General features: G+C 35.7%; 1 protein-coding gene across 2 annotated transcripts in view; it reads right to left on the bottom strand.

Annotated features, from left to right (window-relative positions):
- nrp2a (neuropilin 2a) overlaps positions 1–14625 on the bottom strand; it is an 87550-nt gene that overhangs the window by 33859 nt on the left and 39066 nt on the right. For both annotated transcript variants that reach the window (XM_039648322.2, XM_039648321.2), the window contains exons 6-8: positions 13816–13985; positions 11338–11493; positions 989–1133 (exon numbers count right to left, since the gene is read on the bottom strand). In XM_039648322.2, the coding sequence (XP_039504256.2) occupies positions 989–1133; positions 11338–11493; positions 13816–13985 (471 nt within the window). The remainder of the gene's footprint in view (positions 1–988; positions 1134–11337; positions 11494–13815; positions 13986–14625) is intronic.

The raw sequence follows: 14625 nt of genomic DNA, 5'->3' as shown, positions 1-14625 counted from the left end.
TTCTGAAATAAGGCCACAAAACACATACAAAATGTGTGTCCACATTACTTTTGACTAATGGATGTTGTGACAAATGGATAAAATGGGTTATATTGTGAAAACATTTTTTGTTTGCCAAGGCAATATGCGAATGGGCGTGAACAGGCCCGCCCTCATCATGTGTAATTAGGTGATTTTAACCTGAGAGAGACAAAGACACGCATAATAACGAGCCTTTCATTCAGGTGAGTCAAACAAGTATTATTGTATCATATTTGAAACAAAAATTTCTAAGGACTCTAACTGATCAAAACTTTGCTGAAAAACCTATAGGACACTATCTACTACACCGCACGTTATCTGATTGAGAGGTTTTTTTTATTTTTTTAGCAAGCAAAAGGCCTTTAATAATAATCCTAAAAATGTCCACATTTCAGGACGTTTTGCTGAGAAATCTTTATACAAATATAAGAATGACATTTATATTATTAGAACTATTTCAAGATGAAGGAACATATTCCTTTTAAGAAATGTTTATTTGTGCATGTCTCAATCATCATTGTCGCATTGTATTATAAAAACTACAGATATTTTACAGCTGATTTTTTTATTCATTGCATGCAAGTAGACTGCTATCCTGTTATAAAGATCTTTACATTACAAGATATCAAATTCATCAGACAGTTTTGTCGATATAAACATCAGTAAATGCACCAAATTGCATATTTTTGGACATCTGAATTAAAACTGAGATGATTTTCCTTCAAGTATGAGCTCCATATATATAACCCATAAAGCCTGATATATCAAATATCATACTAAAAAAAAAAAAACATATGCAAACTTTTTAAAATATTTTGTCTAAAGCTTCATAAACTTATCCAGTGGGAAAAAAGAAGATATTTTTCTTTTATGTCATGTGTCAATATTTTTGTTTCACTAACAGACGAAAGACCTCATTGCACTGTATGGTAAAATGATAAGAAACAATGAGAGCATAAACAATCACCTGTAATCTGGCAACCATAAAGTTCAAAGCGTAGCGCAATGCCATTATTCCACGTCTGTGGTCGAATACGAACAAATCGGGCCAGAACTGGCTGAGGAACACGATTCAAAACCACCTCAGATGGATCAGTGTTGGCATGGAAAATCTGCAAAAGAGACAAAACACACAACGCAGATTAAACTTGCTGCAAAGCATCACCAAGTCTATTCATTGAGATCGCAAATGTGGACTTCCACTTCTTCCTAGTAGGAAACATGTCCTTTCATGATATTCCCATCTCAGATTTGTGTTTTTCTAAATGAAATATGTTACATTGAAGGACATCTTAGTTTGATATGCACATTAAGAATGCATTTCTTTGCTATTAAGTTGCTTTTTTTTCAAAGACAGCCCTTTAAACACATTACAAATTAAAGGTGTGGACATTATAAACTGCATCGATAAACCATAACTAACTCCTCCTCTTATTCACATACCTCAGAACCACAAGAGATATGACGATCTCTCTGTAAAGTGTGATAAAGACTATTAGAATGAATACCAGAGAAAAATGTGCAGTAGATAAGAGAAGAACTTCCCATGTAGAGTCGAACGGTTGACTGATAACTGAAATCTAAACACAATTTTAGATTTAGAAAACGCAAGATGTGCAGTGAGTGAGCTTGAGGTTACATAACAACAGATGTATCAAAGCTGGAGGATGGCGCTTTAAAGAAGGATCCAATGTTTACTGAAAGAAGCACTTCACAAAGAATTATACAACAGCCCCAATAAACAAGTTCTTATTGAATAGTAACTTGCATTTTGTACACACTATTGACAGTTACTTTGTCTCTTTTTGTCCCGCCACGAACAAAACTAGCTCTAAACAAAGCCATAGCAGAATCAGCTACAGTTTTCCACATCTTTGAGCAACACACAGTAGCAGCATGTCTGAATGAATCAATGATTCATGATTCTGATCATTCAGTGACTCACTCAAGAATTCTTATCCGCATACTACTATAATTACTTCTGCCATGGAAATATATGGTAAATGTAGTATGATAAGTATACTAGCATGCGGTTCGGAATTCAGCATGTCCCTTGTTTTGTAATGAATCAATGTTTTGAAAGAATCAAATAAGTGAATGATTCAATCTTTTAATGACTCACTGATTAAAAGGGTGGCTCCTTTGAACAAATCGGATGAGCGAATGATTCAAAGACCCACTTATATGGACAGTCCTGAATGAAGCAGTGTTTTTGAATGAATGACTCGACTTCATAAAGCTGACCGTATTCATTAAGCCAGTGACTGCATCTGAAATGGGATAATTCCCTACTAGTAGCCGACAGTGTTGTGCAAGTTACTTCCAAACTGTAATACATTAGGTATTACTTGTTACTGTTATTTAAAAGTAATTCATTACCTTACAATATTACTGTCTCAGAATTGTAATGCGTTACATTACTCATGTATTACTTTTGAGTTACTTTCACCAAAATAACTAAGTAGAACAACTTTGGGGCTGTAACGATATGCAATATGAAACCGAAATCACGATTCGCCACATCCACGAACCTACAGAATCGCGACACACCTCTTCCAACTCCCAGCGTTATTCTCCTTACCGTCCAGATCCAATGCTGCCTTATCTTTAAATTAGGCTATTAGTATTATTTGAAGTTAACATTATAAAATACGTAGACCTACACCACAAAACTAGTTAAGGAGCATTATGGACATGACATTTGCAGTCAAAACTTGAAATAAAAATTCTCAGAAAATATGTATTGAAACATATAGGCTACTTCCTCAAAGGACTCCAGACATTAGACAAATATCAGTCTGTTTTATTTTTAATATTAGGGAAAAGACACACATTCATGCGTGACAAAAAAAAAAAAATAGGAGGCAAAATATATTTTTTGTAATTCTGTTAATTACACTGCGCAAATCGGATGAGGAAGGGTTGGCTCTCCAGTCTCCATAGAACTTAAAATATTCATTTTATTTTAGTTTTCGTGTTCGCATTTATGAGGAAAAAACAATGTTACAGACACGACCGCTCTGAACTGGCACTAAAAGACTGCTTTAAAACTTTCACATAGTCTGTTGCCTTTAAGAAGTAAAAGCAGACAATACACTGTAATACAACTGTAATACAAGCCTCACTGAACATGTAACGAGTAAAATATTACTGAAAATTGATTAGTAATGCCTTACACTACTGCGTTACAAGCAAAAAGTAATATGTTACTGTAATGTATTACTTTTGTAATGCGTTACTCCCAACACTGGTAGCCGATAATTAGTATGTGACAAAAGACAGTAAGTACCCACTCAAGAGTTTTTGCGATTTCTGACACAGCCATCGACTTAACAAGTGACTGGATTCACAATGTGTTTTCTGTTCATGAGTCGGTTAAGGAAATTATTCAATGACTCAGTCATAAAGTTGGTTGTCACAATTCACCTACCTACGCCCTAACAGTATGTCCTGTTTTTGTAAAGGAAAAGTACATACTTTTGAGTGTGTAGCAGAAGCTTCAGGACATATATTTTCTCATAATTGCGTCTAAAGGAGTAGTTCACTTTTAAAAAAACTTTTGCTGATAATTTACTCACCCCCATGTCACCCAAGATGTCCATGTCATTCTTTCTTCAGTCGAAAATAAATTAAGATTTTTGATGAAAACATTCCAGGATTTTTCTCCATATAATGGACTTCAATGGGAACCAAACGGTTCAAGGTTCAAAAGACAGTTTCAGTGCAAACTGTTCAAAGGGCTTTAAATGATTCCAGACGATGAATAAGGGTCTTATCAAGCGAAACGATCGCTCGTTTAAAAAATAAATAACAAAGTTTAAGTTTTATAAGCTCAAATGGTCGCCTTGCTCTGTTCTGTGTGAACAAATCTCCTCAAAATGAACAAATCTTTTTTGAGTAATTTGGTTCATTCAACGAACAAAATGAACGAATTGACATAACTTTGTTATTTTTTTTCTAAATGAGCGATCGTTTCACTTGATAAGACCCTTATTCATCGTCTGGTGTCGTTTAAAGCCCTTTGAACAGTTTATAGTTTGCACTGAAACTGTCTTTTGGACCTTGAACCCCCCCCCCCCCCCACCACACACACACACACAACACACATGCTCTTCCACCCATGTGAGACGTTTCCCGATATATGTGTCTTAGCCAACCGAAAACATTCCTCACCTGAGCTGAAGTGTAACATAGGGCAAGATGGGCTGTAAGGGCTTTCAAAAGCGAACACACACACACACACAAGTATCCAGGCTCACTTACAAAGCTGTGACTATATGACAGACACCAGTGAGGCAGTGAAACGGGTTGATTAAGTCAAGTGGCGCTAGAAAAAGTAGTGGATTAGATGAAGACAAACAAAGAGTCTATTGAGCTTGTTTTCACCACAGTTAAATTTCCCCCTGTTCCTTTTTCCTCAAGGCCTAAACCTCATTCATCCCCATTGTTCGCCTCATCCTCTCCATCCAGTGGCCACAAGTCACGTCCCATCGAGGGTTACGGGCTCTGGGCAGTGTAATCCATATGGAAGAATCCCTTTTCTGTGCTCAACGCTCAAGGCTACTTTATCAACTCTGTGTGTGTGTGTGTGTGTGTGTGTGTGTGTGTGTGTATTCCCAGTAGGGGAATTCGGCACACTCACAAAGGACCACAATCATAATGCTTCAATGATGCAGTGGCGGACGGATGGAGAGGTGGGGGGAAGGTTTTCTCAAACCCTTTTTTAAAATGCTGATCTCGAGTGTGTTGTGGCTGCCGAAGCCAGACAGACAAGACAGACGGACTAGACGGATGACCCCTTTCCAGATGCTGGAATAAGGCGCATTCAGCCATTCATCTCTGTGGCAAAACATTGTGGCAGCTCTGCAGAGTTCACGGATAACGACGGAAGAGAAGACAGAGGTTAAACGAAAGAGACTGGAGGAGGAGGGTAGGGTCTGAGAGATGATAACGTAGACCAATCAACAAGACGGAAAAATCACGGGGAAGAAAATATCGCTAGGACAACTGGAAATATGAGAAAGAAGGACCGGTCCATAGTCATATTTACTAAATGGCATATTTAATTTGACTAGAATGAACATGAGGTTGAGTGGGACAGAATTACACTCCGTTCAGTGGGACTCATTTCTGTTTACATTTTTCCTATAACCAGACTGAAAAAAAAATCTGATTTACTTTGAAACAATTTTCACTTAAAAAATAATAAATAAATAAATAAATAATTAATTTATTATTATTATAATAAATTTATTTAACAAATTAAATACATTTGTTAAATAAGAATTAATAAATTTAACAAATAATAAATTAAACAAATTAAATTAAACGTGATTTTTTGAAGTACTGTAGCATTTAATTGTTAAAAGCACTTCAATAATCTTTTACAGCTTTTATAGTGTAAAATTACATTAATAACATATCAAATGTATTTGTAAATCCTTCATAAAACTGTTTGTGTAAATTATTTGTAAAACCGTCGTTACATTCGTCCGTTAATGTATATAACACATTTACATGAAAAAATAAATAAAAATGTTGCACTATATATGTAATTTCTATACAATTTGTAATAATGTCAAGACAAAAAAGAATAATACATTTATTTAAACGTTCTATAACTCTTAAAACATTTTTGCATTAATTTATATAACACATTTCTGTGCAAATTATTCCTAAAAAGCATTTGCATGTACATTTTTGCGTTTCATGAATATAGCGCTTTTTTTTTTTTTTTGTACCTGGGTATCATTTTGTTGTAAAAACAATGGAAAGATGTAGTTGCACACATTTTCACTGAAAAAATGGGTTGTGAAAATGAAATGTAACCTAGATTCGTAAGCTCAAGAAAGTCCAACATGAACAAACTGTAATTGTAATCGTAAATGTCCCACTTTTTTTTGTTTTGTTCACATCAAATGGCATCTACTAAGATCTATTAAACACAAAAAAAGTCACAAGACATACGGACAAGAAATATGGTACAGTTTAAGAGCAGTCAAGTTCGAGTTGCATATTGTTAATGCATTCAGGTTTTCTTCACCTGCTAAGATCAAAGACTCCATCAGTGGTTCAGCGGCGATCTCTGACCCCTGTCAATAAGCCTCGTTACACAGTTCAAAGGTTAATTAAGATCATAAAGAGATCCGAGCAACGTGTGATGTCTGACCAAGTCAGCTTGAATAATGACCGTTTCCTGTACAAATCAATCAGTGACTATTTTTCTTTGTTGATAATGGGAGATCTTTCCTATAGGACTGGCCTTTAGAATAACAAGCAGAGGGATGCGTTTGCTATAAGAAAATTTTGCGCAATACATGAATCACCAGTAAATGATTAGTACTAAACCTTAAAGATGCGTTTTAAATTAAAATGGCACTGCATAATCAAATTTCAAATAACTATAGAGCTATAAGCTGTGCTTTAAGCCGTTTAAAGTCGTAAACAAGACCAAAATCTGCCTGACAACAAGAGTGTTGGTGGCGGGGCGTCCCACGGCAAGATGGTTCCACCCATCCAGTTAAACTAGAACGCTTGTGAGGGTAACTAAATAATTAAACCTGCCATGTTGTGGGTCTACGAGTGATAGATCATGAAATTATAAAGACCCTTTTCTACTGTCCCTCCAATGCTGTGAGGGGAAACCCTGCGTGAGGCCGTCTCCACCCCTGGGTCGGTCAGAGCAGACATCCCACGCAGACTGCTAGGGGACAAAAGGTCTCGACATATTTAAGTATTGATGAAAGTCCCGAAAGAGCACGTCTAGCCCAACACAGGAGTGGAGAAACGAAGTTGATGAAAGGGTAAATGTTTGTTTTATGAAGTCTGGTACCAAACATTTTCAATTTACATTTGAACCCTTGTGACATTAAAAAAAGAAAAAAAAAAGAAAAACACATTGTTTATTAATATTCATGTTAATCAAATGATTGCATTTTTTGTTGAACGCATTTGACCTACGTTGCGTAACTGAAGATGTAATTACATTTTTAAACAAATACAAACCAAATAAAAATGTCTTCCGTTCTATAGAAATGATTAATAATATGATTAATGAAATGTCAAATAACCACAAAGTTAAATTTTTAGAGTCCTAAACCGAAAGTTGAAAAAAAAAATTATATATATATATATATATATATATATATATATATTTTTTTTTTTTCAATAATAACAAATAAAAAATAGTCTAAATAGAGTTGTCTAAACAAACAAGCAAACAAGTAAATATAAAAATAAAAAGCCAAAATTAAATACATTTTTCGTGAATAAGATTCAAGTGAAATATCTCTCCTACTCACCCGTCTTCTTAAAGCTGCAGTTCGTAACTTTTGGCGCCCTAGTGGTTAATAAACAAAACTGCATACGTCTTGCAGACTAAAATAGTCTGGATATAAACACTTATTATGGGTGTACCGCAGTAATTCACGATAAGACAAAAACACGGTTTGAAAAATGGATTCATGATGTACTCACTTATTATATAAATTTTGTAAAGTTTGGACACAACGAAAAGTTACAGACTGCAGCTTTAACTTTGATGAACTAGCAACAAATACTAAAGTTGGACAGCCGGCTAAACCAAAATCACTAAAATGGAAATTTCTGCTAAGAAAAGAGAGAGAGAGAGAATGAAATGCTCTGACTACTGAACAATATTATAGATATAAGAAACGACAAGACTCCCCCTTAATCCAAATTTCTTCTCATCTTTTAGTTTTTCATTTTCCTGCATTGTTGTGTCTCTCTTTCCTTCCTTTTACACTCTCCCAGTCGGTGAACGCAGAGGCTAAATGCCTTTATATGGCATATTCATCATGTATCAAGTGAGTGTGAGACAGATTTATTACTTGCTGTTCACAAGGGATTTATAGGAATTTCAATAATAAACAGGACATGCTGCAATTTTTGATGCTTGAGGAACCTTTTTGCCATTTTTTGAGCGATTCAATGCATAAATGCTGGGTGGTATATTGAATATTCATGAAATATGTGCAACGACTTTATTGTATAAATCAAATTAAGCAACAAAAAAAGTGAATATTGTGACATTTTAAGGCGCTTTTATCCTCAGAATAAGGTTACAATCATTACTTGGGTCATGACTGGCAAGTACATGAATGTTTTCGAAGCATTTCTGATTCAAATGTCAGTAGCATGAATCAATTCAAACTAAGTGAATCAGTTAAATAAAAAGTTCAAATTTGTTTTTGTTTTTTTTTGTTTTTTGTGGAAAATTCCCAATGGTCCATACGAATCCTCTTGAGGCAAGAAATAAGAGGGAAAAAAACTTTAGCATGAACGTAACTGCCATTTTTGGAGAGTTGGTGGCGCTGGGGGGATTTAATTAGAGATTCAAAAATATTTGTGCTTAATATTCAGACTGTCCACTACCTGCGTGCCAAATTTCACCATTTTTCAGCAAGCAGATATATGGGCTGCCACTGACAAGAGTGGAAGGAGGAGGAAGAACAAGAACACTAAAGGATATGGCGTATAGTATAATATAATATAATATAATACACTCTCAGAAAAATAAGGTACAAAAGCTGTCACTGGGGCTGTACCTTTTCAAAAGGTACACTTTTGTACCCAAAGGCTGCCTATTGGTACCTTAGTGGTACATTTCAGCACCTAAAATGTACATATTAGCGCCTAAAATGTACATATTAGCACTTAAAATGTACATATGAGCACCTAAAATGTACATATGAACACCTAAAATGGACATATTAGGCCCTAAAATGGACATATTAGGACCTAAAATGCACATATTAGCATCTAAAATGTACATTAGCACCTTAAATGTACAGATTAACGCCTAAAATGTACTTATTAGCACAGAAAATGTACATATTAACACCTAAAATGTACATATTAGCCCCTAAAATGTACTTATTAGCACTTAAAATGTGCATATTAACAACTAAAATGTACATATTAGCAACTAAACTGTACATATTAACACCTAAAATGTACTTAATAGCACCAAAAAAGTACATATTAATACCTAAAATGTACATATTAGCACCTACAATTTGTATATTAACACCTAACGTACTTATTAGCACCTAAAATGTACATATTAGCACTTAAACTGGACAAAAGTTTACCTTTTGAAAAGGTACAGCCACAGAGACAGCTTTTGTACCTTTTTTTCTGAGAGTGTACAATTTCCAGCCTCTAGATATTTTTTTAATATAAATAATTCCATTATAAACTGAATATTGTCAAAAGGCTCGATACATCAAGAAACAATTTACCAACCCTCATCACTATATATAAATCATTTAGTAACTAGTATACAAACTAGTTTACCAATTTTCATCCCACCCAATATCATAAAAGTGATTTGAGACCAGGATTATGTTCGGATGTCTAATCCCAGACATGTCCGCAGGTCAGTACTACTTTCACGTGCGACTTATTTCCAAACAGGAGACTAATCTTTTAATCAAAAGCAGATCCACTAAAAAGACGACCAAAAGGTTAATCCCAGCACTTTTATTACACGGCGCCCCTGGGCGTAACGTAGAGTTAAAACGCATAAGCATCTTTCCGAGGCTCTGATTAAACTGTGGCCAACGCGGTTACAGTGGGATTAGTCGTCACGAAATGAGAAAGACGAACTTTCAAGTGGTGGACAGCATCAGAACAAACAAAGATTGGGATGTGTTGGGCAGGCGCGGTAAATGAAGCGACTGAGGGTGACTAGCTGGGCTAATGCAAGCCAAACAAAAGCATTTCTGAGTTTGCTCAGTTGTGTCCTCATCATAATTTGACTTTGCCGCAATAATCTTCACATCCCAAATGCTCTATATCCGTCTTAAATATTTTGTTGATGGAGTTACTGAGGGTTGTCCAAAGCTCTGTGATTGAATTTGGGAAATTCCTGCCTTCTTCAAAGCAAAAATCATATTAGTCCTAATAGGATCAGTCTAGAAATGAAATATTAGTCTTACTGGTCTTCAATTGGGACAAAATCAAGAGAAGAAACCCTGAATTCCGATAATGTATGAACACGTATCAGCGTATCCCAAGCTGGTCCAGGTGTGACCGGTCACGCAGGTGTGTTTACGGCGGGTAGCTCACAGGCATTAGGAACGGCCAGAGAGATAAGGGTGCATAGAGAGCCTCATTGTTCTCCGCCACCAGATAACCATCTCTCAACTTGTTCCCATGTCACTTTCTCTGTTCAGACCAACAAAGTTCACCTGGCTGGTACTAGAGTTACTTCTTCCTGCAGATGCTCGACTGCCTCCTAGAACAGCTTATGCTAATTCATCAAGTACAGATTTTTAGTGAAAACAAAAGTCTAATGATAGATTTGGGAAGGGATTGAGACTAAAATCTTTTAGTATAATGTAGTTAAACATAGTTCTTTGCGGATTGTTGTGTTTATGTGACCTAAAGCCTGCAAACTACCAGTGGTACACTTGGCATGCTTATTAAAGGGATGGCTCACTTTGAAATTAATTATATGTAGGTTTCCGCAGTAGTTTCAATTTTGAAGGTCAAACCGTTCTTGTCTGTCAGTCATATAATGGAGGTCTATGGTCACCACCTCAAAGAGCATGCACAGAGAAGTCCAAATTAAACATGATTTAATGACTCGTAAATGTAAGTACACATTGATGGCCTAAGACACGAAACGAATGGTTTGTGTGAGAAAACGAACAGTATTTATATCGTTTTTACCTCTGAGGGCGTGGGCGTTTTGGTCTGCACAAGCGGCGGAAGTGATCTCTCGAGCGGTTGCGAAAAAAATTCAACGTTGTCTGTTGATATATCAAAATCATCTTCCATTGCGATTTCCATGTCTAAATTTGTTTAGATCTTCACAGTGAGAGGTAACGCTTTCGAAATCTCTGTGTAAACAATGAGTGATGTACACGCGCAAGAGATCACTTTCACTGCTTTCCGAAGGCCGAAGCGCCCACGCCCTCAGATCACTTGGTTACAAGAGGTAAAAACGATATAAATACTGTTCGTTTTCTCACACAAACCGCTCGTTTCGTGTCTTAGGCCATCAATGTGTACTTACATTTACGAGTCATTAAATCATGTTTAATTTGGACTTCTCTGTGCATGCTCTTTGAGGTGGTGACCATAGACCTCCATTATATGACTGACAGACATGAATGGTTTGACCTAAAAATATCAAAAGTGAAACCACTGACACCTACATCTTGGGTGCCCTTGAGGTAAGCTAAAACATACCAAAAATTAATTTCAAAGTGAACTTGGTATATTAGGATATTGCAGTTATGGTCTTTTGCCGCTTGTAAACACATAAATGTTTTGCACGGTCCTTGCCTTATGGTTTTTTCCATGCCGATAGATCATCCAGTCCTCTCCATTAGTGCTGACTTCCAGTTTGAAGGTGGTGACGTAGTAGGACTTAAGAGTCTCCTTGGAGACGGCTCCTTGGGTAGCGATTCCGGTCAGAACCTTAAGGAACTGAAGATCCACCTGGGAAAGGAAGGTGATTGATGAAAGTGGGAAATAGGAGGCAATAACAACGCCCGACTGATCGGACCAAATTTAGTTTCTTTTGACAGCCGATCAATGAGGATTTCTGATGTGAGTAATGAAGAGCTCCTTTGCAGTATATAAATCACGAACATGTTTTGGAAGGATGTGGATAACAAGTTTATTCATCCTAGTGACACCATATCTGTGGCTGGAAAAATAAACCATATCTACACTTCACAGTTCAGCATGAAACCCATATATAGAGACACTAAACAGGCTAACCACCTTAACAACATCTTCCTAGAATCATGGAAGTGACTTTTGCGTGGCAAAACAAATGCCATGCAAATGTTTTTTTTTTTTTTTTAAACTGGCGACCTCTAATAATTGCATGCATTTATGCAAATAAACAATTCTAAAAGATGAATAATTTATTAGCTTGTTTTTTTTAAATATGAAATTCAGTTAGTTAGCCTACATAGATGTACAGTACAAAAACCTTGACATTTTTTAATTTTACAATTTGACATTTTTATGTTAATTCATGATTTTGCCTAATTGCATTTATCATACATTGCATATATGTCCAATAATTCTTGATTTAACTGTATATATCATACCATTTTATATAAAATTTGCAATAAAAGTAGAATTCATCAAAATGATGCATCACTGGTCTAATTAAAGGCTCCTTGACCTCTAACACATGCCGGCAATGCCGTCTTTACTCATCTGTCACATGTAAGGAGGAAAGGCTCCCAGACCCTCATGCTATCAGGATCCTGGATGCAGGTGAGGGGTGTAAGGAGGGACGGTATAAACTCTGAAATCAATAGCGCTGGAGAAGGTTGCTAACTACGGATTTCTCTGGACTGTCCCCATCCATCATCGAGCAGTTAGCATCACAGCAACCTTCCATGCATCGTCGGTCTGCACCAACACAACAAACGCAGCGCTCAAGCTAAGGGGCGTATGCTGACGGGCAAGATGGAGTGCACTATAGAGGGTGCAGAATGTAGAATATACCACGTGTGTGTGTGTGTGTGTGTGAGAGAGAGGTTTAAAGTCAGAATTGCGACACATAAAGCCAGTATTGTGTGATATAAAAGTCGCAACTGCGTGATATAAAATCAGAATTGCGAGATTTAAAGTCAGAACTGCGTGATGATATGAATTTGCAATTGCATGTTATAAAGTCAGAATTGCATGTTATAAAATCAGAATTGTGAGATATAAAGTCAGAATTGCGAGATATAATGTCAGAATTGCGAGACAAAGTCAGAATTGCATGATATAAAGTCGCAATTGTGTTATAAACTCAGAATTGCGAGATTTTAAGTCAGAATTGCGAGACAAAGTTAGAATTGCGTGATATAAAGTCGCAATTGCGTGTTATAAAGTCAGAATTGCGAGATGTAAAGTCAGAATTGCGAAATTTAAAGTCAGAATTGCGCGATATAAAGTCGCAATTGCGTGTTATAAAGTCAGAATTGCGAGATATAAAGTCAGAATTGCGAGACATAAAGTCAGAATTGCGAGATATAAAGTCAGAATTGCGAGATACAAAGTCGTAATTGCTTGTTATAAAGTCAGAATTGCGAGACATAGTCAGAATTGCGTGATATAAAGTCGCAGTTGCGAGTTGTAAAGTCAGAATTGCGAGATATAAAGTCGCAAATGCGTTATAAAGTCAGAATTGCGAGATATAAAGTCAGAATTGAGAGACAAAGTCAGAATTGTATGATATAAAGTCACAATTGCGAGATTTAAAGTCAGAATTGCGAGATTTAAAGTCAGAATTGCGAGATATAAAGTCGCAATAGCGTGTTGTAAAGTCAGAAATGCATGATATAAAGAAGTGTGAGATATAGTTGCAATTGTAAGAAAAATGTCAGAATTGTGAGATAAATCTTTTTAATTCTGACTTTATATCACTCCATTCTGACTTTATATTTCGCAATTGCAACTTTATTTCTCACAATTCTGACTTTATATCTCGTAATTGTGAGATAAAAAAGTCACTTTTTTTAAATTCAGTGGCGGAAACAAGATTGGGCATGGGCATTAATCGCAGTTGCATATATATATATATATATATATATATATTGTTTGTTTGTTTGTTTGTTTGTTTTTTTCATGAATAAGACCAATTGAACAAAATAGTACTTCCACCACCACATTGTTTTTCAAATGAAATAGTATATCATATATTATAAATGAAATGTTGCAGTTATGTCAAACCAATGGAAAGTAAAAGGCTCCAAAAGGGGGTTTTCACAGCATCTTCATTTTTGATAGTGTAATGTGCGATTGGCTCACCTGTATGTATTCCTTGTTGCTGTCCTCACCAGGCGTCCAGGCATTGTCCTCGTTGTTCAGGCGGGCCTGACGGGGCTGCCAGCGACCATCATAAAACGAGGTGGAGGCCGAAATCTGATCATCAGAGATCTTACTAGACTCCATTCCAAATGCATTGCTACAGTGAAATGCTGAATGAGAAAGAGCGATATTAAGACAAACTAAAACATTTACTTTTTTTTGCTATTATTAAAATGAAATTATTAATAAGGACTTTTAAAAAATATTTTATTTATATATTTAAAGACAACTTAAAGTTACAATAGACCATATCCACTATCTTAATAAACTACCCTATTTATACTTCCTAAATTTCTCTCAGAAATGTCACATTATGGGAGTTTATGTGCTGTGAATGCCATTTCATGTAATTTCTATGGAAGCTTGTTGTGACTTGTGACTTTTTTTCTCAGAAAATACTTTTTTTTCTTGAAGTCTGCAATTCAGACTTCAAACTCACTGTATCTCACAATTCTGAGAACATTTTTTGATCGGAAGTTATAAAATTGAAAACGTGAATTATAAACTCAGACTTAAAATCATATAAATAGATATAAATTCAGACTTTTTTAGGCGACTGTGAGTTTGTATTTTGCAATTCTGACTATAACTCGTAATTGCGAGTTTATGTCAGACAATTCTGTGGGGTAAAAAGGCAGAATTGTGAGATATAAACGTTCAATTGCAAGAAAGAAAGTCAGAAAGGTGAAATAAAATTGCAAGTATTACAGAAAACAAGCTTACATATATATAAAAAAAGTTTTATATGCA

The sequence above is a fragment of the Pimephales promelas genome, chromosome 6 (assembly GCF_988280905.1).
Source record: "Pimephales promelas chromosome 6, fPimPro1.hap1.1, whole genome shotgun sequence".
In the NCBI taxonomy this organism is placed as follows: domain Eukaryota; kingdom Metazoa; phylum Chordata; class Actinopteri; order Cypriniformes; family Leuciscidae; genus Pimephales; species Pimephales promelas.
This window is presented reverse-complemented; position numbering and strand designations above follow the sequence as displayed.